Raw genomic sequence first — 26,491 nt, 5'->3', positions numbered from 1 at the left:
CCTGGGCGGGGAAAGGCCGGCCCGGCCCGGTCCGTTCGCCGTCCGCCGCCGCCGAACAAGGCCCCACACCGCCTCCCGCACCGCCTCCCGCGCCGGCGCGGAATCGCCGAGCCCCGGCTGTGCGTGCCGGGATCGCTGCCCGTGGCGGGCGGGCCTGGACGTGGCGCACCGGGCGGGATGCGCCTGCCGCGGGCAGGGGAGGGGCCCCGGGGCCTGTAAACGTGGTGCTTGCGGGGCAGGGCGGCCCTGCCCGCCTCCGCCCCTGCAGCTGAGGCCGGAGCAGCGCGGCGGGTATGGGACAGCGGCCGCAGGGAGGGGAGATGGGAGCACTGCTGGGGCTGGGGCCGTCCTGCAGAGCAGGCTTGGGGGGGAGGTGGGTCAGGAGGGGATGTGGGTCGCTTTGGGGGGAGCGGAGGGGATGTGGGTCACTCTGGGGGGAGCGGAGGGGATGTGGGTCCCTTTGTGGGGAGCGGAGGGGGCAGTCGGTCACTTTGTGGGGAGCGGAGGGGGCGGTCGGTCACTCTGGGGGAGCGGAGGGGATGTGGGTCCCTTTGTGGGGAGCGGAGGGGGCAGTCGGTCCCTTTGTGGGGAGCGGAGGGGGCGGTCGGTCACTTTGGGGGGAGCAGAGGGGATGTGGGTCACTCTGGAGGGGGCGGTCGGTCACTCTGGGGGAGCAGACCGGTCCGGAAGGGTCTCTGGGGAGCTGCGGCTCATGCCCCTGTGCAGCACCGGGCTGCGCGCTGCAGCCGTCCTTTCAAATCAGAGCTTTTCTCTGTTAAACTCTTTCCCTAACTATCATTCAAAGCTCTTTTTTTTTTCTCCACTTTAACTTCATGGTATGTGCTCTCGAACCCAAAGATGTTTTAAAAACTTCAAAATACAATTTTTCTGGTTTGGTGGCTTTTTTTGTTTGGTTTTCTTTGGGGTTTTGTTTTTCTTTTGTGGAATTTTTTGGAAATGAAAAACTTTTTTTCCTCCATGCTTCAAGCTCAGAGTGTGCTTCCTAGTACTGTGGCTCAAACAGCTCTAAGCTACCTGCATGACAGATTAGATTTTAAACAATGTCTTTTACCCCTGTACATGACTATGTAAGTATCTCCAAATATTTATATTTTGATATGTGACTAAGCAGTGCTGCAAAGTGATCCCAAAAACCAGCACAATAGTTTGGTCTCAAATTAGGCTAAAGCAACTCTGCCAAGGATCAAGTCTATTTTGAGCAGTATGGTGGAAGATTTTAGGCTTAAAAACTACACTCTGTCCTTCACTTGGATGATTAAAATATGAGCTAGAGATTCATATTACCTCAATCTATTCTGACCTTAATTTTATCAAGAGGAAGTTACAGTTTTTCTTTTTTCTAGAGGCATGATTTCATGAATCTTCAGAATTTTTCTGTCATGACTTTTTGTTAACCAACATTTGTGATTTTACAGATGACATGAAATCATTACAATAGAACTACTAAATTAAAGCTTGATTTGCAATTTTATTTTTTAAGTTGAAAAATTAACTTTCCCCTTTTAGTGTAGTGTAGGTAATAATTCTTTTTCAAATTTACAGGTAAAACATAAGTTCATCAGTGAAATTGCTGATGAAATTGTCACAGTCATCAGCTACAGAAATACACTTTTAATCCTTGTAATTTTAAATACATATTTAACATAGCTTATTCTACAGCAGATGAAATATTTCTGGAAACATGAAATTAGCTTAAGCTTGGAAAGTGAGTTCACAGTTGGAGAAAATATGAAAGCAGTGCTCTGTGATATGGAAAGCAAATGAAAGTATTATGGTACTTTACAAAAGTTCACATAACTAGGAATCATTGTGAACACCAAAAGAAATATGTTTGGAGATATATTTGTGAACTTAAAGCTTATGTTTGAGGATATTTAAAATGTAAGAAGTAAAAACTAGTCCTTTCTGGGGTTTTTTTTCCTAGCTCTCTCCTTTGCTTCTGCTTTTTAAAACCACAAAATGTCTGAAGTTAAGCCAAGGAAAAAAGGTATTTCTTCATCCAAGACCAGTGAAGGTTCACAGAAGGCTGAGAGGCACAGTAATTATGGGAAGCTGGCAAGTCCCAGGACCAGCAATAATCACAGTTCCTTTTGGATGGACTCAAAGACAAGTTTGAGTATCATTTCCCTTGCTGTTTGCCTGGTGGTGAGCTGGTAGGTAACTCTCTAAAGAGGATTTTAGTATTTTCTTTTGTATTCTGTGGGCTGTATGATTTACATATTAACAGATGGCTTGGGCTAAGTGTCTACAGAAACTTGTTAGAGCCAGAAGGATCCAGGAAAGAGTAGAAGTATTGACAAGCATGGAAACATGGGTGTGCAGTGACTTAATGTAGAAGCTCCATCTATTACATCACCCTGAGGTTCCTTGCTCATGAATTCTAAATATCTGCTTTGGAGACTGCATCTACCTGGAGAGCAACTTAGGCTGACAGGAAGTGCTCATTTGACAGGCAATAAATGGACAGAAGTGAAATAGAGTTTTCTGTAAATAATTTGCTCAACTGTGTAATAAACCATTCATCAGGTGGAGTCTTTAAGTAAAGGTCAAATACCTTTGTTAAAGACGTTTTAAAATACCTTAGCAGCATCAGTGCCTTAGTTACCTTAGCATGCAGTGTAAAAGCAAAGACATCTATGGATGCTTCCTTGCTGTCATACCTCTTTTAGAAGATAAAAAAAAAAAAATTGGTCTGTCTTGATACTGGAGTTTTTTGGTCATGTATTGATCTAGCACATTTTGTGAACACAAATCCCTCCAGTAACAATTTGCTGTGAATCAAGTCATGGAATACTTAATATATACTAATTAAGAAGTTATGTTTTCTGTTTATTTACTTGAAATTTGCAGGTTTCTATTTCAGCAGTCGGGTCAATTTGCTGATCTGGAAAGAAAGTATAATTTTTTACATCAAGAAGCTGAAAAAATCATGGATGTGGGAAGTAAAGTAAACCTAATTTCTGAAAAGGTAATAATTAACATCTTAATTGGATGATCTTTGGTGAATATTTGCCATTGCTTACTTCATCATTATTTTGTTAATTTAACTGCCTGTTTTAAAACAAGTTTTCAGAATGTGTTTTACTTGGCCGTGAAGAGGCATTTAGGGACTATTTCACGTGACAAAGCATGTCAATCCATGTCATTGTTCCAGTATGTGAATACAGTAGTTGTACCTCAGTATTATTTTTTAGAAACTAAACTATTTTTAAGAACTTACATACATGTATGTTTCATTTTACCAGCCTTCTCTTGTGTGCAATTCTAATGTACATTGATTTGAAGAAAATTTACCAGCATTTTTATGTAGCAGACCTCTTCTAATAATATGAAGACATAATAAAGTGATAAGAAAACACAATAGTACTGAGAAAAGACATTACCACGTGTGACATTACCAAGCAGAAAAGCTGTGTTGGTTGCTGAATTATCCCTGATACCTTACAATAAGGATGGTAGCACAGCATGGCTCATGCCAGTGATTTTGTTTCAGCACTGATCTCAGAATAATGTCATTTATACATGATGTAATTTGGATATTTATATACTATGCTTCAGATTGCAGAATGTTGCATGAGATTTACTGTATTTTGGACACAAAAAGAAACTAAACATGGGAAATTGCATATATGCTATAGAAGTTCAACAACAGACATAGCTTTTTTTCTGTGACTTTTTCATGCTAGGTTAATCAACAATATTTTAAAGATGAAACATGGAAATCACCATGGAGGAGCTTTGTAACAAATACAGTGGTTTTTAAGGGACTTCATTACCTCTTAATAAATGGAAAGGGTTTTCTGTTCTTACTTTTGTTAAGTAGACACAGACGTTGTTTTGTGTTGTAAATGCAGCTTGAGTCTTCTGAAAGTATCCTGCAAGAAGCTGCCTCATCCATCTCTGTGATGACTGAGTTTGGGCAGGAAATATCTTCTCTTCATAACACCATAAATGATATTCGGAACAATGAACAGACTCTATCCCTAAAGATGCAGAGCATTAATGAGAAGTTCCAAAATGTTACGAATTCCTGGAGAAGAAGCCTGGATGAAATGAACACAAATGCTAGTGGTTTAAAATCTGAAGCAAAGTTCATACACACAGAAGTTACTTCCAAAATCAATGAAGTTGACCAAAGAATTAAATCCCTTGCAGAAAGAGTAAAAGATTTGGAGGACAGTACAGCCAGAAATATCAGAACACTAAAAAAGCAAGAAGATGATGAATTCTCTAGAGTTGAACAAAAGTTGAACTTGGATGCAAAGTCAGTTGAAAAGCTAGAAGAAGAACAGAATAGTCTGGTAGCCAAGGACACAGAGCTGAATCAGAAACTTGCAAACTATGAACCTAAAATTGAGGAGTGCAAGACCCATTTGCCAACAATTGAAAATGCTATTCACTCTATTCTTAGATTGTCAAGTGACTTGCTTGGTATGGAGAAAAAGATAGAGGACTTGAAGACACAGCTGTATGCTGTGGAAAATGACATGCTGAAAACTGTTTCTGATACAGTGGCCATGCAGAAGGCTCTTGAGGGCCTCCAGTCCAATGGCAGCTTGATCAAAATGCAGCTTGAACTAGCTGTTCTAGAAACAGGGCCTGACATAGCAGTATCTTCAAAAGCAGAAGAAGTAACTTTAGAAAGCTTTCACTTAGAAAATGACCAGAATGAGGATAATTGAATTTGGTCTTAGGTTTTTTTCATTGATGAAAAAGCACTTTTTTATAAATAATGTGATTTAAATCTATGTCAGGGTTAGCTGATGTACTGTCATTGATCTAAAGATCATTGGAACAGCTTGAAAGGTTGATAAAGAGGGTAGAGAGCAAAAGAGTAATACTCTGTTAAAAAAGGAAAGGAATATTTTCTTAAATTAAGGATTATTTTCAGTTTATTTATTAAAAGATCTTTTTTATTAAAAATTATTTGAAGCCAAGTATTTAGATTTAAGGGAAAAAGTTCATATTTTTAGTTTGTATTTAGCTTTCACTACTTAGTTTCTTTTGTTGTTACTTTGTGTATTATTTTCCATAGACTTGTAACACAGTGAACAATTAATCACTTATTTCTCAGCTGAGATAGCTGTACCTTGCTTTTGAAGTGTTGTACACCATAATGGTTTTGTGCTGCAGGAAAGCACTGAGTACATTTTTAACAGCTGAAGCTCAGATACAACACCCTTAGAGAAAACCTGCTGAGAACCTTGTATTGTTCTGGTTTCTATAAGCTGGCATTTACATAGCACCTGGTTTGGTTTTATTTTTGGGGGGGGGGGCATTTTGGTGCTCTAGAAACAAATTTTAACCTTTTAACGTTTTCTTCTGTAGGATGCTCTTTGTTACATGATACATCTTATATTGCTTTGCTTTTGAAAAGAAAAAAAAATTAACAATGTCACTGACATTGTTTCCCAAAGTTTGCTGAACCAAGAGCTGCAAAAGTAATTGATGAAATCAGTGGAGTTATGTGCTTGGGAGCAGGGAATATGCAGTTTACCCACAGACCTACTTACACATGATGTAATACTACCTAGTAGGCCTGATAGATGTTCATTGAAATTTGGATCTCAGGGACAACACAAATGGTCTGCAGATTTAATGGCTTGATAATTTTGTACTTCTCTGGAAAGGAGATTGCTTAGTACAACAGTATGAACACATTTATGACTTAATCAGACCTAATTTAAATTAGTCTGGGTTTGTACAATAATTTTAGAACTCCACTGAAATCTTCACTAAACAAGTAACACTGTCCATTCAAGGGACTATGAAACCAGTGTTTCTCAATGTTATAAAACTGTGTTGGTTTCATATAATTATTGCTTATGTATGAATTTTCACAGTGATATTCAAAATAAAAATATATTGTAGTGAATTTCCCTGTCCTGATGCATAATCTAATTCAAAATAAACTGTTCCTCCAGAACTGGTACAGAGTAAATACTTTAGTGTTCCCTATCCTATTAGGAAAAACTACGATATAAAGAAATGCTTTTTAAATATTTTTCACAAGTTTCAGGTTTTTTTCACAGTGTTTCAGTTCTAGTGTTTCTACTTTGTATCATTTTGAGGCAGGGTGGTGGAAGTGACAGTGGTGTGATCCCTAATCTTTCATCAACCTCAACCCTACTGAAAGCTGAATGTGCAGGAGATTCAACATGAAATCCTTATCCTTGGAGGTATTAAGTAGGAAAAAAGCACAACTTTCCACAACCTAAATTCTGGTCTTTTGCTTTTGAGCAAAACGGTTCTGAGCTATTGAGGAACGACTGGCACTACTGAAGAGTTAAAAATATTGGTTTCTGTGATGATATTTTTACTACTAATGTCCAGAAGAGGATTTATATGAAACTAATTCTAGCCTCATAGAATGTGTTTCAGTTTGCCTGTTTGGTGGGTTTTTTTTTTCTCCAAGTTCTACCCTGACTTATTGGGGATTGAACTGGATAGTTTCACTTAGATGATTTCCTTTTCTCCTCTCAAATTTGAAAACCAAGAACCAATCATAAGAAAATAAATATAAAAGCGTGAACTAGCAAATCAAGACAAAAATCCAGCAGTAGCATGAGTTTTCCTTCACTAAAATAGCTTTTATGGAGACTTAAAAATTCCAATGTATGGAAAAAGATTCCATTTGATGACTTGTGTTTTCAGAGGTCACCTTGGAAAGTCATATGGCACCTTCTTGTAATTTTTTGTTGTAATAGAAGAAGTACTAACATTTATTAAATATACTGACAAGAAAAAAAACTAGTTGTGTTGTAACAGAAATTGATTTCCTAGAAACAGGGTTTGCACTCAACTTGAATGTCAGAATAGTAAGATATTTCATTAAAGTATAGCTTGAATTTTGAGTTGTTAAGCTAGAAATATTTTTGTATCCCTCTAGTGTGAAAAGACTTGGAACGTAATGAAACAGCTGGAAGATCTTCAAATAATTTCTCACATTAAATATCTGCAGGAAGATATTTATACAATGAAAACATGGTCTAGCAGCATAATTAAAAAACAAGAAGAACTGGAGAAGAATTTAACAAGCCTTTTACATGCAGTTTCAAGTGCTGAACAGAACACAGCTTCTGTAGCAAAAAATGTAACATTGACGATTGTGACAGTAAAAACTGACATAAGGCGCATTTCAGGCCTGGTCTCAGACATGACTGCACTGACAGATTCTTTGCAAACACTAGAAGATAAAGTGGAAAAAGGTGAAAAGGCAACAGTAAAAAACATAGGTGACCTCCTTACCAGTAGCATCGACCGAAGTACGAAAATACAAAGCCTGGCATCCAGTAATGCAAGGAAAATAGAGCAAATTAAGACAGCACTGTCTGAGTTACGGAGCGATTTTAACAAGCATTCCAATAGACTTTTGAATCTTGAAGGTGACAGAGCAAAAGTTCTGAAGACAGTTACATTTGCTAATGATTTAAAACCTAAGATGTACAAAGTTAAAAAGGAGTTTGCCATCTTGGAGCCTTTAATAAATGACCTAACACTGAGAATAGGAAGATTAGTGGAGGAGGTCTTACAACGGGAGAAGGAAATTGCTCTACTGAATGAGAAATTGGCCAATCTAACAAGAGTTCAAACCGAGATCAAGGATGTGAAAGATGAAATAACCAAGATTTCAGACATTAACTGATCACTGAAAGGCCACTGCCTAAAGAATAGTGTTTGAGAATTGTTAACTCCCATCATGTGTAGTACTGAGAAGACAGACAATATTTAAAGGCTTCATTTAGAAGCACACCTAAACCTGAAATTTGTCCTATTCCTTTGAAAGGACAGGAAAAAGTCATACTTATTTCAAGGGAGAAATAATAATGTGAACAAAAAACATACCTCTTTGCATGTATCTTTCTGAAGAATGACAAATGCTATATTTAATAAATTGCTTGTTTTGTAAAATAAAACAGTGTTAAAAGTATAAAATTATGTTCTTAGCTTTAGAGTTTGCTTTCATGAAGAAAGCAGGACCCAAGAATGACAGATTCCAGTTTTGCTTTCTTGCTGCAAAGGAAGGAATAGAACTGTGGTTTCCAGCTAAATAAGAGGTAGTCCAACAGCAGTAGTACTTTGTCTCTATTCACTCTATGATTTTTGTAAACTAGTTTCTTTTTAAAATAATATTTTACAAGGTAAATGCAGCGAAGCAAGAAATGCTCAGAAATATTGCTGATGCCTTCCAGAAAGTTTGTCACACATTTAGATGGAATAATTTGTATAAGGCTTTGTGTAAGGCTTTTACAATTATAAAAGCCTTACAAAAGGCTTTTATATCAAAATTACTGATTAATTGATTAAATCAAAATTACTGTGCAGCACCATTCTGTCTTTAAAACACAGAATGCTCTATAGGGACAATGCTCTGAAAGACCTAATAATGCTGCTGATGGCTTTATCCCAGTGTCACAGTGTCTGCTCAGGAATCCGAACAGTGTTAGTCATTCATTCTTAGTCTGTAAAATACTACAGTGAGCAGCAGAATTAGCAAAGAGAAGCTGCTTTTATCCCAGAAGGCTACTGCTATGAACTACTGGGACTATTTAGGTGCTGCAGAACAACAGATTTGAGACATTTGAAAATGAAGTAGGCAGTAACAATATAGTGGGAATGGTTTTAGCAGAGGAAGGTGGGGGAGAGAAATGCATTAAATAGGAATAAAAATGGCTATAAATATCAATTAGAAGCAATACAGCAACTCAGAAAATCCCTGTAAATGAAATTATATCAAGAAGTGTAAGTATATAGTAAAGCCTTTATAACTTTTCGGTTTGCCATACCTTAACATCTAGCAACTACTAGACTCATGATGGTATGGAAGATACAAGCATTCCTGTCCCTCACTATTTTCATCCTCATTCAGCATTCCATGTATTTTGGTCTGCTTCATGTTGCTGGTCTTCTGTACCTTCTTTGCTTCATTTGCCCACAGTCAACCTCCAATACTTTGTTTAAAGTTTTCCTCTTTTTGGTACAGGTCCATTCCTATCTCCCCCTTTCTTCTACCCCTTTCCAGGCCACCTGACAGATGGCAATAAACCTGTCAAAAGACAGGTTTTCCTAGGAGCGTCCACAGATACTCTACCACCCCCTGTCCCTTTGCTGTTCCACACAGTTCTTAAGTGAGCTCCTGAAAATTACCAAATGGCATTTGAAGCAGGCAGCAAAATTAAAGAACAGCCATGGTAAAGTATGCATTGCCTATCATACCTGAAGCAATGTATGTACACATGCACATACACTTTAGGGGTTTGAGGGTTACATAATAAATATATTGTGGATTAAAGGCATCACAGGCTACAGTCACTTGATTCACTTTGCTTTCAATTTTATGAATGCATCATTTGTGGTCAGTAGCCAGTAAGAATCTGGAGAGGCAGAACTGGAGAACCGGTAGAGCAACATCTACACAAGTGATGTGGAAAAAAACACATTCCAGCTGCACAGTTAATCTGAGCAGCCTTGACACAGCAGAGGTCTGTCTGCATGCAAAGAGTGTACTTACTCCTTGGGACAGCAACCAGAAAACAAGCCAGGATAAACAACTGTGAATTTCACTTTCAACCTCCAAATTCTAGAACACGTCTCCCAGTGAAAAGCTGAGTGTACAGTCCTGTGCGTGGTCTCCAAGGGAAGTTAAGCATGCAAAAAATGTTACAGGAACATACATACATACATACATACATGTTTCATTTCCCTTTCCCTTTAGATGTGTGCAGACTTCCTACCCTTACTTCCCAGGATAATCCTCTCAGATATTTTTCTTGCTGCAAGCAAGGCAAAAAATTTAAGTCACAAAGGTAAAGTTTACTTGAAAAAGGTATTTTGGAATAATCTGTATTTCAAGTTGTCACACCACTGTACTGACTTCAGGAGTAAGGCGAGCGATCTGAAATTCTCCCATAATCCACACAGGTATTACAAATCTCTATTTGCCCTTCGGGCACACATCTCCACTGTACTAAAAAAATGGAAGTTTTATAGTAGCTTTATAATTATACTGCTCTCATCAGGGAGGCAGAGAGCTCCTTCGACAGTGGAAAAGGTGAGCAGAGAGTGAGGTCTTTTTCAAAAATTTAAAGCAGACAGGTAACTTGCCTCCTTGTTATAGTACTGTCAGTTGGGGAGAGTATTGGCTCAGTGAAACTACAACCCCTTCGTTCATTTCTAGGGTCATGCAGCGATACTCTGCAATTTTATCAAATGATTGAGTGATTCAGGTAATAATGAAAATTACAGCGATGCTACTTAAAACAGATCATCCCATTGAGCCCAAAATGTAGTGACATTCAGGCCATCTTTGCTTTTAATTTAGCTTTCAGATACAAAACTGGCCAATTAGTATACTTGTCAGCAATTTAAAAGGAAAAAAAACAACCCAAAAGCCAGCAACAGCATTAAATGATCAATGATGAAAAATTACATGAGCAAATGAATCCCAAAAGAATAAAATCTACTTTTAGACACCAGAACATCTGCTTAGCCAAGAATTTTCTGCTAGCAGTGTCTTTCTCCCTAGCACTGAGTTACAAAAATTGTATTCTGTAACAAAGCCACGCAGCTATTAAGCCCATCTACCCAAGGTACTCATATTTGCTATAAAAAAGCAGGATGTTTATTGTTTTCACTGTGAACTACATCATTTCTATGTAAAAATGTAAATGAGTTACAAGTATTTGTATTATTACAGCCCATTTTAAAATGATATGCAACAGACATTTCCGCAAGTATCAGTGAGCGTCAGCACATTTCATCTGTAGTACAACCTGATATAAACACGGTGTGCAAATGCAGTTGTTACTCCAAATTTATATATATGGTATGTTTTAAACCAGAAAGCTCATCTCAGCTCCAAAACCAGCAAGAAAGTATGTTTTCTCCTTCATAAAATATACACAAGCAGCATATACATAATCCATGTTTTACAGAGCACTTTGGGGTTTATTGATGGGTCTGGAGTTACCTAAGTTTAAACTGGGGTACCTCTTTTGGATACAGGACTTTACTTGCAATGGAAGGGCAAATCCATCAAAAGCACCATTGCTCTATCTCAACCTTCAGAAAATGTACCAGGCATTATGCACAAAGACCTTTTAAATTGTATTTTAATACTACGGTTTTCCCACTGAAGCTTATTTAAAATACCAGCAGGCAACCCTTTAAGCAACACCCTTTCCTAACAAGCATCCGAACAATCCTATGGCTGAATGTCAATGAAGCTGGCAGCTGCAAGGCAATTCTCTCCCCCTCTTGGGTTTTCCACTGAAATACAACACTGCAAGGAGCACTAAGTGTATTTTCCCTTTCTCAGTTACAGAAGAGGAACTGCAGGCTGCTCCTTGTAGTCTTATCTCAGGTCTACCTTGATATAATTATCTAAGCATTTTTAAAAGATAGTTTCAGGTCTACCAGTGAGCAATAAGAAAACAGACTTAAGGTGCTCTTATTGTTGTACCTATTTGTAACAACTGTGCATTATGGACTCAATCCTAGAGAAAAATTGTGCGATTTTGCTCCACATACAGAATAAGAGTCTCAAGAAATTTAGCTCAGCACTAGATTGCTTGACAGACTACCTCACTACATGAGCCAAGCTTGTCTCAGTCTTCTGCCAGCCTTAAAATTTGAGTTCTTCACTTTCCCCAGGATTAGAAGGAACTTTCAGCAAAGAAAGAAAATTCTACTGAGTAAAAACATGCCTCTAAAGAAACTGATTTTCAGTACACGAAAGTGAGTTTTCCTAGCAAGCTGCACCATACACACAACTTCAAAAATGTGATTTAACATCAACAGTCTTAATACAAGTCATAGTAAGGGCTCTTCTCCAAGGAAGCTCTTACAAGTATTTAATGACTCATTAAATAATTTCAGAGCTTCCCATTCACGATGTGGAAACAAGATTTACATACTTTTAGCATTAGATAATTTTAATTCAACAACAAAGTACTTGTACAAGTATTTTATTTAGACTGAGGGTCTAAATTTGACTTTGCTGTGTAATGCAGGCAGATACCAGTTGCTCTAAGAGTGTCTTTATTACTGTCATGGTGACAGGGAAATGGTGTAGTTCTAGCTTTTACTCTGCATTCTGAAAGGCAACAATTCAAAATAAGGCCCAGCTTTCCTGTTTAGCATAATCATTCAAAATCTTGGGTGTTGGAGGATTTTCCCAGGGGGTGAGAAGCTCAGCGCTACAATAGCAGGCACATCTGATTCCAGCAAGATGCAGCAGTCAGTACATTTAGAATATCCAATGGCACCTGCCTGATTTGTCCTTTTGGCTCTGAAGGAGCCAAGAGGAAGAAGCAGTGTAACATAAGTGCCAAGCTAAGTTCAGTATAAACAGCTCACATGCTGTAAGGCAGTCTATCCACAGAATTGCAAAAAAACCACATCAGCTCCAGCTCTACTTTGGGAGCAAAGTAGTACTGGATAGGGTGTAGTGATTACCAACTGTGGGTTATTGAACAGGTGAAATGCAGAAGGCAGCACCATCTCCCTCCACTAAGACTTGAGAAAAAAATTCAAAAATAAATACCTTAACATTGCCTTAATTGTCTCCTCTTGTGTGCTGAGGAGCATGTATTTCTTCACATCAAGGTCCAAAAAGCCTGGCATGGCTCCTTGAGCTGCAGAAATACATGGTTCAACCATAATTCAGTATTATACTAATTCAGAAAAAAGTAACTGAAATAAAAAACTACAGCTGTAGCAAATGTAGGGAAAAACTGGCAAGTTTTTCAAACTCTAGAGTAAAATACAAGCCATTTTTATTTTATTGTAAAGCTGAAGTACACCATTAGTAGTCAAATATATTTGAAAATCTTTATTAACATCAGCTTTTCTCTAGTTAAGAGGTAGCAACTACTGTTTAATTCCACAGGACAATCAGAAGGGCCAAGTTCTTTGGTGTGGTTCAAAGCCAACAGAAGCAGAAATTAGTCAAGTAAGCATAAGTTGGGATGACCATCCCAAGGCAGAAACAGCTCTAGTATGCATAAGGTTCCTTTTATCTCTGTGGGAAACACTGATATCATGACTAGGATGCCCAATCAGACTCCAGTCTCATCTCAGCCATTCACGAGTTCAGCTGTTCCACAGTAACAGCTTATTACAGGCAAATGATCAGTGGGCTCCAAGTGCAAGGACAGGTTCTTGGCACTTCTCTGGAAACAGTGAAAACCTAATTTTAAGTGGAAGGGTAACATTTCTCTAGTTTCTTAAGTGTGATACAGGGTATTTTTTAAAAAACTTTTTTGGGGTGGGAGGGGGGAAGCCAGGAGAGTATTTGAGGTATTTGCTACTATGAAATGAAGCTTACATATGCAGTAGTAAACAGACACTAAGCACTCTGTTTCTCATTTATTTCAGGCAATGACAGTGGTAGAATTTAAACCCTCACATGAGATGAGGGCACAACCAATAATGACATTGTATAGTTTGTTTTCTACATAGTCAAATATATAAAAGTTTCATGAAACTCATCACTGGGTCAGCCAGCAGTCAGTCCATGAGTTGTCTATTCAGTTAGACCAAGCTTCTTCTTCAGAGATTCTGGCATTTCAGGTGGAGGTGGGCGAGGAAGTCTGAAATAAACCTTGACAGAATCGTAGATGAACCACTGTAGTGCAGTCAGGGTACCAATCATAATGATACGAGCAAACAGACCTTTCCATACACCTGGAGAGCAAACCATAAGTGTGAGCAGCATAAAATGGCATGAAAAAAATACCTCCTCCCCTAAACACCAGAAACACTTGATCCAAAATACATGAAAGAAAGAACGTACCTTTGAATCCAAGCCTCATAAGAACCTGTGAAGCTGAGCTGCCTTTTTCTTTGTTCAACACAGACACCACAGAGTCAGCAGGATGGGAAACAATTGCACAGAACACACCAGCTGAAAGAATAATTTGACATTAGTTCTGTGGTATTTTAGCTGTACCACTACTGTGTACACTAAGTACAACCACCTGAAACTTCTGAACAGAAGAAAACAGCCAGAAAAAAAACTTCTGAATCTTTGGATATTGAAAATTCCCCCCTTCCATCGAAAGATTCCCAAGACTGAGAAAGATGCAAATTTTCACTTAAATCAGCTGCAATTTTTAAATCTGGCCATCAATACTGGTAACATATAGGAGCACTTAAGAGAAGTCTCCTATTACAGACCCAATTTCCCCTAACAGACCGATTTTATAGTTACTTCTCCTGCACATTTCAAAGCTGCAGGGAAGTTCTCCCATGTTAGTGACATCTGCTAATGTCACTTTTCAGTTAATACTTTGAAAAGCAACAGGTCTCTAGATTTGCAGTAATCCATTAATGAAGTGTAGAACTTAAAGATTCCTTACCAATATAGCCTGCAACAAATGTGACTACCAGCTGTTCTCCTTTTGTACATTCACTTCGTGGCTTGGGAACAACGTACTTGTAGAGAGCTTCAACAGTACGTTCAAAGCAGGCAAATTTCATCATTGTGTATGGAATCTGTCTCATCCATAGTGGAGCAACACCTTTATAGAAACTTAACCAGAGAAGAGACAATCTCAGTTTCATTTTCTTCATTATTGAAAGTGTATTTCTAACCTGAAATGAATTAGCTTATTTATTGCTGCCATACAACTTCTATATACTACCCTGTAATGCTGTCAATCCCACAGAAATTAGAGTTGTTTAAATTCCTAAGTACTACCTTCCAACAGCAGCACAAATTGAAATTTTCCTGATCCTCAGGCTGCACAGCAGTTTCTTTAGTCCCTTTTCAGATTACAATACACGGCAGCAATGTAGTACTGATACTACCAGTGCAGTAAGGGTAATGTCTGCATACCAGCCAAGTCCTGATAGTGAAACATGACCTGTACATCTACAGCCACTTCTATCAGAACAGAAAGCTAACATGCAGTTATATTGCTCTCACATGCCAATGACTCAAGCATCTTTGACTGTACAACCAGAAAGTTGCTGAGTATCTCTGACTGGAACTGCTAGAAACTGAAGTTATCCAGCAGAACTCAGCACAAAGATACTCACAAAGATGGATCTAAGGAGCATGTGGAATTAACAGCCAGTTCAGCACAGATCACCTGAAGTATGTTAAGTTCTTATCTTGAAATACAAAAGACCAAGAAGTATTACAAGCTAAGGCCAGAACTAGTTACAGCACCAGCTCTTCATTAAGAAAACATACTGAAAATCAAGAATTGCAATTAAAATGAAGGGATGCTTACGCCCAGATGCCTTCTTCTGCAAACATTTTGGGTAAAGCCTGCCGTAGAGTGTTTGCATATCCAGGCTGTGTCTGAATGCGAACTTTAGCAGCTTCCATTGGAGCCAGAGCAATGTCAGCAAAAAACTCCGCACTGGCAGATGCAGCTAAATATAGCGAAGTACGCCACAAATAGGCATTTTCCTGAAAGGAATTGAAACACACATTTTTATTAATGAGTCATGCTTTTGTGATTACTCCTTATCACTAATACTACTATGCTGCAGACATACAGCTTTACAAAAAACATTTAAGGCTTACCTCTCCCAGCATGTTGCCATACAGGATTTTGAAAACTTCATAAAACCCAAATTTACAAAGCCCTTGCATGGAATAGCCAATAAAAGTTGGAGCCCATCCCTTAGCCAAGCCACGAACACCATCTTCCTTGATTGTCACTGAAAATCCATTGAAGATGCTCTTGTATTTTTGTGGATCGACCTAAAAAGAACAGAGAGCTAAATGTTTGATATAGCTTACTATTTTCCTTCTCACGCCCCCATCCAAAATTTTAAATTTTTCTATTCCTCAGACAGCTGGTTTCCTCTAATTCCTATAATACACACCACAAAGTTACACTAATGGTTACTTGCTACTCTCAAACCCTGACTTATTTTAACAGCCAGTATGTTCTTCCTCAATACTCAGAAACCACCAAACTGAATTTTGTTTCACTTTAATTCTCCAAATTAACAATGCAACTGTAATGAAAAAACTTACTGAAATCACTGTTCTAATACTGTCAGTGCTGCAACTATGTATAGATCAGATTTTAAAAAAATTTAATGGGTCCTGTCAGCAATCTCATCTACTTTACACACTCTACCTATGTACACTCAAGCATTGCCAGAAACCTAGTGATCACATGATTACTAATCAGAGAAGGTTGTTTCTCCTGTGTGATCTCTCCACGTACTCAGAGTAACACAGACGGAGTAAACCAGATCAAAGAGTGATCAAAAACTTCCACACTTGTACTTTGACTTGGCAATAAAGGCTATACAGCAATTGTCTTCTGCCCATAAAATTTTGAGAGATTTTATTAACTTATCAGAAATTTAACACAGACTGACTTGAATAATTTTGTTTCAGGTGAAAGGAAGTAATTTAGCAGGAACTTTTCAACAGGTAATTACGTCACATCCCACTGTTACTTTTCATATTTGACATCATCCTACAGCTCCTCCAAGGATAAAAAGGAAGATATCAAACTGGATGCCCATCAAAGCTTTCAGAAAGAGCTATGAAACATGCATGCCAACCTGCACTGACTGGTATACTGTCTTGCAGTCTAGGAACAATATACGTGAGATCTAGTTCACCTAAATATTTTAGAAAGAGCCATCATTTTAGAAAATTGGATATTTAATCAGGCACTGTAAAATGGGACTATGTTCAAGTCAGAACCATGCTTAGTTATGAGGTGTGTAACAGGTGTCCTGGTTTCAGTTAAACCATGGCAAAGATGACCTCTTCTTAAAAAGACATGAGAGGGCTGGCAAACGGTTTCTTCCTGGAGAACTTAGGAAGGATTAGTAACATGCTCTGTACTGGATCTGTAAAGAGATAAATGCTGACAGGTTTTACAAGATCACACCTGGAATCCACATGGAACCCCCCTCCTGAAGCTCCCTCTAAGTGCTGGAGAGGGAAGGGGAAGTACCACCACCCTGACCATATAATAATCCAGAACTGGTAGCCCACACTGAGCATGTCTGATGTGTTACAGATTTCCTAGTTTGAGACCAGAATTTCAGATGCTCTCAAGAATGTGAAAAAGTCTCTCTGGTAAACATCAAATAAAGGCCATTCCAAAGAACGTGGTTTTGAAGAACAGCACACGCATACTTCTAGCATGACAAGGAGGTCTGACTAATTCAGAGTTCCCTCCTAATTTCAGGAGTTCTATAATAACAAAATGGCCATTTTTATCATCAGCTATGCAACAGGGAAATCAGTGAACTACTGTATTTCCAGAAATTTACAGGAGTGCTTTAATTTGCATTCTTGCAGATTTGCCTGAATAAATCCATTAGTATGTTTTCATCCATGGCTGTTCACAAAATTATTTTAATGTGTCACAAGTGCAATGCAACTTTCTGATTGATCAAAAACCACTTAAAGGAAAGCAGTTGCAAACATCAATGGCCTTCATGATATCAAATCAAGTATCAGCCACTCTGTTCAAAGTGACATCATTAGAAAATATCCAATCCATAAGCCATGCACTTATATCCATGGTGTTAATGAATCCAATTACACATGCATGTCACTCCAGGCTAAAAAACACAGATCCAAAAGATACTATTTCCTTACTCCAAAAGCACTGGAATAATGCTGGACAGCTAACCAGCCAGCAGAGTAACATTGTGGTGGATGCCTTTTAGCAAATATAGTCAGTTAAACGTGCCTTAAATGCTGTCAAAAATAACGCATCCAGATTATCCATAATACCTTTACTTCTCTTCAAAGTGGTATTTTGCTAGTCTTACAGCAGTAGATTTGATAAATTCAAGTTTGCTTGCTTGTTCTCATCCACAAAAGACTGCATCCCTACTGGCAACTCTTAATATGCTGGCTACATAGAAAGCAGAAGTTCAAGAAATGTTGAAGTTGATACAAACCTGCATACGACATTTCACTAAATCCAGAGGTACGACACCAGTGTGTGTCAGGCCACAACTTAGGACCCCACCAACGCCACAGAGAGCATAAAACTTGAGCGAGCCATATTCACAACTGTATTCTGCAGCAAAAAATAAAGACACACCATGCTTTTATATCAACTCCATGCACTGTTGGACAGCCATGTCCAGGGTATAGTTTATGCCTCCATCTCATTAGTAATTAAATATACCACACCGAACATGCTCTGTCATCACATACCAACATGCAGAACAAACCTGCATTCTGCATTTAACCAGGTCTAGAGGAACCAGGGCTGTATGTGTTGTTCCACAGCTAATAATCCCACCAAGGCCACAAAGGACAAAGAATCTGTTTGAGCCATAGGCACAGCTGTATTCTAGTTAATTGGAAAAAATTACATATACATGATCAATCATAAATTGTAACAATGATCAGAAAAGAAACAAAACTAAATGCTACTTTCTCTAAAGTATTAAACTGAAATAATCTCCCATGCTGGATTATTTTAATAGTGTCATAATGAAAAATTATTCTTTTGCTTTAAATTAAAACATTTTCGACTGAAAAGATTTGATTCTAAGCCTTCCAAGTTGAATTTGTTCCTTTAAATAAGCAAAGGAAGAAACACTGAAGTTTTGGCTCAGAGCACGCTAAAACCACAGAAATTAATCCCAAAAGTTACTAGCAGAAATTATGACTCAAAGTTGCAATGCCCAACAATTCTTATATCCAGGAAATAAGAATAGTATTCTTCTAGAACTCAAAAGACAAAGCTTCTCTCATTAAATATTCTATGACAGTTTAACTTCTGTATTTAAGTAGAGACTATAAAAGCTACAATATTGGTGTTGGACATATGCAGATATATTTTCAGGTATTTCTCAGATTATTTACATAGATTTTTTGTAAACTGTCTTTCTAATACAGAATCTCACATGTATACAGCTTGATGAAACTGCAGATTGCTATTTATCGTCCTATTGAACGATCACATACACAAGGTTCATTAAAGAATCTTTCAGATCACATTTATTCAAGAGATACTTCATATGCACTGTCCTATACAGTGTATATACTGTGTATAAAACCATCCAACCTTAGAATAATTAATTTTCACATATTGCTATACAACAAAGTTACTGGAGCTGGAAGAAAGAGCCCATTTTCTTCTTTCATTTTTGAAGAAGCTACAGAGGCTAGAAGTGAGTGCAAACAAGAAACACTCAAATTTACAATGAACAGTAAAAAATAAGCAGAAAGTAGCAGCACAGTTCTGCTACTATGCTCAAAATTTAAAAAAATACGTAAAAGCAAATCCAATATACTGAATAAGAATACAGAAAATAATACACTATGTAAAAAATATTCTTCAAAGTAGAAAAACAATCTTTTGCTACTAAATTCACTGGTGTCACTTCAATATAATGGAACAATCATTAAAGTGTTACAACTTAGTAAGTATCTCCAAGAAACACTAATGAAAACTGAAAGACAGCAAAAGCCTATTATGTAGAGCTTCTTTGCCTTCTTTCTGGTTCTGAATTCCTTTATGAACACCAACAGAAGCTGACAATGATGTTCAACAGCACCAGCAGAACAGCAGATAACACTAGCAGGCCTATCCAGCTCATAAGTTTGCTAACATAACTTTTAAAGGAACTCCTTCCCACAAACGTCCCAGATTTTGCATTACATTTTGTATTTATATTTTTTACCTTACTTTTAAAAATTGCCCGAACAACAAAAAATAAGGTTTCACAGATGCCATAGTGAACTTAAGTTAAAAGCTAATAATCAGTTATCAGAATAACTTATTTTTAATTGAGACACTGCTAAAGACTGTAATATGCTGGTCTGGGACTTACACATAGCTCCAAAATAGCTTGGCTAGCAGAAACAGTCTGTTCTTTCTAGCATGGCTGGTTAAACACACACAGATCAGGCAGGTATAACCAGAGAACAGACTCTAGGTCTGTTTGGGCCAGCTCTGTCTAGCTGTGTCTTTGGCCAACAGCACACAGCCCTGCAGCAGCTAACATGCTGCCAGATCTCAGAACTGCTTGTTCACATGGCCTTTCTCACAGTAATTTTAAGTCATACTCCTCAAATGACAGGGACAGAGCTTTATAGTAGCCAGAGAAAAGAAGAGTTTTATGTATGTGCTGGATTACAGTGCTATTCAGACTGATCTGTCAGCCTGGTGTTCAAGTACAGTGATTAAGAAAGCCAGTATCAATTAGGCTTGAGCTCTTTAGAGGTGCCTAGGTTTGTAGTGGTACAATACTATTAGGAAAATAAAGCCACAGATGATATTGGAATTTTTATTTCAGAAGTAGAGTCAAATTTTCTAAAAAATTTCGAAATAAACAGCTGAACATGCTGCACAGAGGACAGGAAAGTCATTCTAACATACCCAGGTAATGATTAAGACAAACACCCTTATGGTACACAAGTTATACATATGGCATAAAAATATATCTACTCTGTTGAGACAGCTACATTGTAACTATTTCATATCTCTGCTTCCAATCTGACACGGTAACAAGGACAAATTCCATGAGTGGGTCATAAAATACTTGGTCTCTGAGCGCCGATGTGGCTGATGCCCTGAGCTGATCTCAGAAGGTCGTGTGGTTTGTACTGACTTTGTGTGACCTTGTGCAAGTTCCGATATCTTCTGCAACGTGCTATGTTCTCAACACAAAAGCCAGAGAACCAGCTGGGTACATGAAATAATGAATTCAGCAAAAAAGATTATGAAGATTGAAAAACTTTGGCCACCTTTGACCTCAACTGCCAACAAACAGGATGAAGATTAAGCATAATGCTTTGAAGAAATAAGAGCACCTACTGAATATATTTAGCATACCAAAGAGCGATTTAGGGCTTTAGTTAGCTGGCAGCAGGATTACTACACTGAAAGCCACAAATAATTTCTCCAAGACTTTGTAAAACTAACCTCTTTCATATATCATATGAATGTTCGTGCAACTCCACTGAAATACTTCAATAATCACAGTACTTCAGAAGAGGCAGCTTGCTGAAAGTAATTCCTATTTTTTTTGTTTTTTAAGTAAAACCAGAGAGACACTTTTAAGTTACTGACAGCTTAAAAGAATTAGAATTTTAATATCCACCTCTACTTCAGATGGACCTCAACAGGTTGGAGAGGCATGCAGAAAAGAACTGAATTAAGTTCAACGAAGGCAAATGTAGGATCCTATACCCGTGGAGGCACAGGCCCATGGACCAGCACAGGCTGGGGGCCAACCTGCTGGAAATGGCTCTGCAGAGAAGGAGCTGGGGGTCCTGCTGGGCAGCCAAGCTGTCCATGAGCCAGCAGTGTGTGTCCCTGTGGCCAAGAAGGCCGCTCCTCCAGGGTATCCTGTAATGCACTGGGAAGAGCACTGCCAGCAGCTCGAGGGTGATCCTGTCCCTTTACTCAGCCTAGTGAAGCTATACTTGGGAGTGCTGTGCCCAGTCCTGCGCCCCTCGGCACAAGACAGACATGGAGCTCCTGGAGCAGGTCCAGGGGAGGGCGACAAAGATGATGAGGAGGCTGGAACACCTCATTTATGAAGAGAGGTTGAAGGAGCTGGGTCTGTTCAGCCTCAAGAAAGGATGACTGAAAGTGGACCTCATCATTGTCTATAACTACTTTTGGGAGGGTGTCAAGAGGATGGATCCAGGCTCTTCTCAGTGGTGACAGAACAAGAAGCAATGGGCAGACACTAACACACAGGAAGTTTTATCTGAAAATAACTGAACTTCTTTACTGTAGTGACCACACACTGAAACAGGTTGCCCGAAGGGGCTGTGGAGTCTCCCTCCCTGGAGATATTCAAGAATCTGGACACAGCCCTGTGCAATCTGCCCCAAGATGACCCTGCTTCAGCAGGGAAGCTGGACCTGTAACGATGATGACGATGACTCATGGTAGTCCTTTCCACCCTTACCCATTTTGTGGTACTGCAAGTATCATCAAGGTCTGACCTTCAGAAGTCGACAAATGAACTGGGAAACATACAGGAAGCACTTGCACTTAACTCTTAAGTGCATGCCTGTATCTTAAAGAGCAAGTTATCTGGCATACATCCCACAACTAGTAAAAAGAAAAAAAGAACTAAAAACTAACAGCAGCAAGCAAGCCTAATGTATCTAGATGTTCACGTACCCAGCTATGAATAAACTGGTGAAAAAAATAAGAGAAAAAGGATGGGAGAGATGGTCTTTCGAATCCACAGATTTCAGTCACTGCTCTTCTCCACCGATGAAAGAAGTACAGGCCTACAACCTCGGTGCCCGAGGCTGCAGGCCGTGCAGAGTCAGAAAAAGCGCTCTCTGCTCCCCAGGACAAAATCTACAGGAGTTTCTGTGATTACTCCGCACTAGAAGCTTCCGATGTGCTTTCCCGGCAAACCCGGATCCCTCCTGCTCCTCAGCACACACCGCCGGGAGAGCGGAAGCACTGCCAGCGCCTCCCCCGCCCGTGCCCTTCCTCGTCCTCCAAGCGGGCGCGTAGGCCCGGCACCGGCCCCTCCCGGCCCGGCCGAGCCCCGCTGGGCGCTGACATCCCCTGCACCGCCCTGTCGGGCACAGGCCGCGTTGGCGGGGTCAGCGCAGGCACCGCCAGCTCCGCACGCCCGCGGGCCTCGCCTCCGCCGCGGCCCCTCCGTCCCCCTCTCACCTTCGTCGGCGGACGCGGCCGCCAGGCTCCGCCGCGTGGCGGAGGCCTCCGCGGGCTCCGCTGGGCGCTTTCTCACGCCGTCCTGCACCAGCTGGAAGTGCGGCGCGTAGAACGGGTTGTGCCGCGCGAGCGGCGCGATGGACGAGAACATGGCGACCTGAGGGGGGCGAGAAGACCAGAGCGACGTGGGACCAGAAAACCCCGCCACGGCGCGGCCGCCGAGCTCCGGCCCAGCAGCCGCGAGGCGGCCCTGCCGCCCCGAGCTGAGCCCGGTCCCCGGCGGCGGGCGGCCCGCGCCGCCCCGACTCACCTCGCAAGATGGAGCCGCTGCGGCAGAGGCTGAACGCGGGCCCCGCGCCGTCACCTTGTCCTTCACCGCGCCGGGGGCGGGGCCGCCGCGCAACGACCCGCGCCGCGATTGGCGGAGGCGCCACGCCAACCGCCGCGCACGCGCGGCCACCGCCCTCCCACCCTGCGCAGGCGCCCGGGCGGGGCCGCGCTCGCTCCGCGCCCGGGCTGAACCCGGCCCGCAGTGCCCCGGGGGCGGCTCGGGAGCGGCTCCGCCGGCGCTGACTCGCTGCGGCCCGCTGCTGGGGCTGGGTGAGCCCGCCCTACAGCGATAAACCGCGTGCTTCCTTATCGCCGGCCGGCTCGGGGCGCTTGCCATTCGCGCCACGTGCCTCCCGCAGCCTTGCCCCGGGCAATGTCAAACCAGAGACGCGCCCGAACGCGAGTTCCCTGTACTGGCCTTGACCCGTGCTCTGCAGCACTCACAGCGAATCATGAAAGCACCAGGGTTGGAAGAGATGTTTAAGATGAAGTCCAAGCCCTAGCATCGCACCCATTTTAAAAGATTAGTTAAAGAAATCCTCGGTATCACCCCAGGTTACACGTCTGGTAATCACATCCATTAATACTTTGCAAAAAGCTCACCCCTCTCACCGGATTCCAGCTGAGAACTCTGCCAGCCCAAGCACAGGTCAGATCTAGCACCAAGCACTGTCTGCAGACTCCCTGGCCGAGCTCCACCTTCGGAGGGTCAGCTTGCAGGGCACCATGGCATAGCATATGCTACAAGGGCTGCAGCTGCTCATAGAATTGTTTCGTCACTGGTTTGTTAAAAGCAGAATGTTCTGTAACACAGGACCCATGCTTGGCCTTACCTATCTTTAAGTGTGCCTTTACCAGCACAGGGTGATTTCACTCATTTTTACATAGTACAAGACTAGCACAGACAAGTTCAGCTCTCCAGTTACTGAAGACGCAATAACTCCACTTTTTCATTGTTTTGATCATATACTTTTGATTATGGTGCTCTGCAACAGCATTCACACACAAGCCAGGAAAGCAAGAGATGTGCTGAATATCCCAGCTCTTACTTCTGGACAAATGACTGCACCCCAACTTTGGTCAGCTAAGGGGCTCCTATCAAACTTCCAAGGAAGGCCCTTAAACCCTGGCTCTACTTGCTCTATTTCACAATGAAGTCGTGAATCCAGGGAGACTGTCCTACAATGACAAAAGTGCCCAATAGCACTGTCAAAGATATCAAGGCTGGTCAAGTGCCTCTTGAATAAACTACACTCTAGCTGCTCAAGTAGGAAAAGGACAAATGAAACTTGCATTCTCCAAATTCTTAAATTTAGCAACTAGCTGACAGCCCAAAGTGCTGTTGAATTCATTGACAGTGGCAGCAGTGAAAACAAACCAGAATTGTTCATTTTGCCATTACTTGTTCTGCTCTACTCACTCGCCTCTAAACAATTCTTGGTAACAATGTTTTATTTGAAAGGCAAACACTGACACTTATTTTCAATTAGATAGTAACCTCTGAACGTGATTGAGATTTGGGCTCTTACCTTGAAACTGCATATAAATTATTACAATCCTTGCACTTTTCCAATTTTTAACATATAGAAAACCTTTGTTCCTCCCAATTATAAAGGATGAGTAGATGACTATTTATAGACATCTAATAGCAATTTGTGTGCACAACTATACAAATGCTTATGAGTTTGTCTGTAGAATTTTTCTGGAACAAACTGTGAGTTTGGTTTTTGTTTTAAATGACAATACTTCTAACAGCAGTAGTATTAACAAGAACTACTAAACAGCATAGTCCCATGAAAATACAGGGATAATGTATATTCTTGCTGAAACATAATTTCACAAAAAATATCTACCACTCTTCCCAGATGTGAAGGAATAAAATAGGAATAGCCTGTAATTCAAACCACCTAGATTAATTTAATTAATTTCTGAGAGACATTGCAGGTAGTAATAGGCGAAGACTTGAAAGATGTTACCTTCTAGTGTCAACCTCTGTCCAATTCACAGTAAAAAGAGCTATTGTAAATTAAATCCACCTTTTTAATCAATACAAGTTTTATGAGGTTAGGAAAAATTCAGTTTGCAACTCTGGAATATTCTTCATTTGTATCCTTCTGTTTTAACACCCACCATACACCCTCTCCATTTCTATCCCAATTTCACCTCACACTGCATACAATCAAGGAAATGCAGGCTAGTTCCTATCTTGAAGTAACTTTTCACAGTTCTAACATTTTGGTGAAGCCTGCAAGCAAAATCAAAGCTCTTAGGAGCTTGTTTCCCAGGTGACCTTGTTTTCAAAAATACACAAGATACTGAAACAACCATCCATCCTTTGATAACAACGTTAGCAGAGCAGCATCTGCTTGGGTTGTAAACTTGTACTTTATATACACTTTCCTTGTTGCAACATCAGAACTACAAGACCATGGTTCTAGAATCAGTCATGGATCAGGTTTTACAGCCCAAGGGAAACCTTAGCCTGCAGCATTTCCTTCACCAGGATCCAAGCTGCCAATGTTGAACAACAGCAGTCACATGTTCTCAACACAAAAAGTAGTGAAACCTCTATTCTAATTAATTGCTGCCATGGATATCCTTGTCTGATAATATTTCTTTATTTTTTTTAAATTCTCCCCACACATTATATGGTTTATCTCTTAAGCATCACCATTTTTTTCCCCTAAAGAACAAATAAATAAGACAGTGCAGTTCTAATGATTTAACCACAGGCTACCAATGCTAACAAAGAACTTCAAAGTGAGGTGGAACAGAAAACTTGTGGGATTTCTTTTTTTTTTTTTTTAGTATCAGCATATACACAGTACTTACAGGTTTCTGGTAAATTCCCTCAGGAAAAAGAAAAGCAAGTCAGTTTCCACAGTTCTAGACAAAGATAGGTAGACTTACCAAACACACAATAAAAGCCACATTAACAGACAACAAAGGGTATGCTGAAATATCTACCTTTGCAAACACAAAATTTATGCATCCCTGTCTCTATTCCACCCAATATGTTACTTAAGCCATATCAAAGTATGTCAAATGTACCATGCACAAGATATGCCATGCAATTTTACCAGCTTCATTTGCAATTACATAAAGTTTACTGCTGAGTCTTCTTTGGGACCTGTATTATTTAAAGGCATTCTTTTTGTACTTGGCTTTTCTGCTTTGAATCTACATAAACCAGTTAAAATATTTTTTTAAGATATCTTGTCCACAAAACTAGCAAAGAAGGTAATTAGCAGACACTTTAATATCATAGTTTTGTAAGTTATGCTATAGGAAACAAAACAGAACACCTAGACCAAGGCCAGGAGGGATTCGTAGTAATTCTGTAGGGCAGTGCTGAGCATGCTGTTAGGAAGTAAACTTGGAGAAGAGGTTCTTTCACGCTGTTTCTTATGCAAATACAAATTAAGGTCTTAAAACACACAGAATTTAAATTTAAGATCCTTCTTGAAAATGTATTCTCTTAGACACTACTGAAGCTCTCATGCTCTCGCCATGGATCAGATGCTCTA

At 40.1% G+C, this 26,491-nt stretch overlaps 2 protein-coding genes and 1 non-coding gene across 5 annotated transcripts; 1 reads left to right on the top strand and 2 right to left on the bottom strand.

Moving 5' to 3' along the window:
* The first annotated feature begins 80 nt into the window (after window positions 1-80).
* Window positions 81-7,956, top strand: IKBIP (IKBKB interacting protein). 2 transcript variants are annotated; one of them, XM_036400371.2, is made up of 4 exons: window positions 81-291; window positions 1,946-2,174; window positions 2,872-2,989; window positions 6,911-7,956. In XM_036400371.2, exons 2-4 carry the CDS (start codon window positions 1,981-1,983, stop codon window positions 7,664-7,666), a joined length of 1,068 nt encoding a protein of 355 aa, XP_036256264.1. In that variant the 5' UTR covers window positions 81-291; window positions 1,946-1,980; the 3' UTR covers window positions 7,667-7,956. The 2 variants fall into 2 exon arrangements, with proteins under 2 accessions (XP_036256264.1, XP_036256262.1); XM_036400369.1 differs by lacking the exon at window positions 6,911-7,956 and adding an exon at window positions 3,876-6,771.
* Window positions 7,957-10,619: 2,663 nt separating this feature from the next.
* On the bottom strand, window positions 10,620-23,027 carry SLC25A3 (solute carrier family 25 member 3). Of its 2 annotated transcripts, none has more exons than XM_036400373.2 (8): window positions 22,945-23,027; window positions 22,635-22,791; window positions 18,202-18,323; window positions 15,560-15,739; window positions 15,261-15,442; window positions 14,382-14,554; window positions 13,817-13,927; window positions 10,620-13,707 (listed from the first exon to the last, which is right to left on the bottom strand). In XM_036400373.2, the coding sequence occupies exons 2-8, from the start codon at window positions 22,783-22,785 to the stop codon at window positions 13,547-13,549; spliced, it is 1,080 nt and encodes a 359-aa protein (XP_036256266.1). In that variant the 5' UTR covers window positions 22,786-22,791; window positions 22,945-23,027; the 3' UTR covers window positions 10,620-13,546. The 2 variants fall into 2 exon arrangements, with proteins under 2 accessions (XP_036256266.1, XP_036256265.1); XM_036400372.2 differs by lacking the exon at window positions 18,202-18,323 and adding an exon at window positions 17,923-18,044.
* Window positions 14,848-15,087, bottom strand: LOC118698494 (small nucleolar RNA SNORA53). Its single transcript, XR_004981895.1, has one exon. It is a non-coding gene; the product is annotated as a small nucleolar RNA SNORA53 (small nucleolar RNA).
* Window positions 23,028-26,491: the final 3,464 nt, after the last annotated feature.

This window comes from Molothrus ater, chromosome 5, assembly GCF_012460135.2.
Source record: "Molothrus ater isolate BHLD 08-10-18 breed brown headed cowbird chromosome 5, BPBGC_Mater_1.1, whole genome shotgun sequence".
Lineage (NCBI taxonomy): Eukaryota > Metazoa > Chordata > Aves > Passeriformes > Icteridae > Molothrus > Molothrus ater.
Note: the sequence above shows the minus strand (reverse complement) of the source record. Positions and strands in the feature narration are given on the sequence as shown.

Bases quoted from the DNA above. Each gene is read 5' to 3' on its own strand.
- IKBIP (XM_036400369.1), top strand. From the start codon at position 1,981: ATGTCTGAAGTTAAGCCAAGGAAAAAAGGTATTTCTTCATCCAAGACC. The intron at 2,175-2,871 runs GTAGGTAACTCT...TGAAATTTGCAG, and splicing joins GTTTGCCTGGTGGTGAGCTG to GTTTCTATTTCAGCAGTCGG. The intron at 2,990-3,875 runs GTAATAATTAAC...TTGTAAATGCAG, and splicing joins TAAACCTAATTTCTGAAAAG to CTTGAGTCTTCTGAAAGTAT.
- SLC25A3 (XM_036400373.2), bottom strand. From the start codon at position 22,785: ATGTTCTCGTCCATCGCGCCGCTCGCGCGGCACAACCCGTTCTACGCG. The intron at 18,324-22,634 runs GTGAGAGGGGGA...CCAATTAACTAG, and splicing joins GGCCGCGTCCGCCGACGAAG to AATACAGCTGTGCCTATGGC. The intron at 15,443-15,559 runs GTAAGCCTTAAA...AATTCCTTTCAG, and splicing joins ATGGCAACATGCTGGGAGAG to GAAAATGCCTATTTGTGGCG.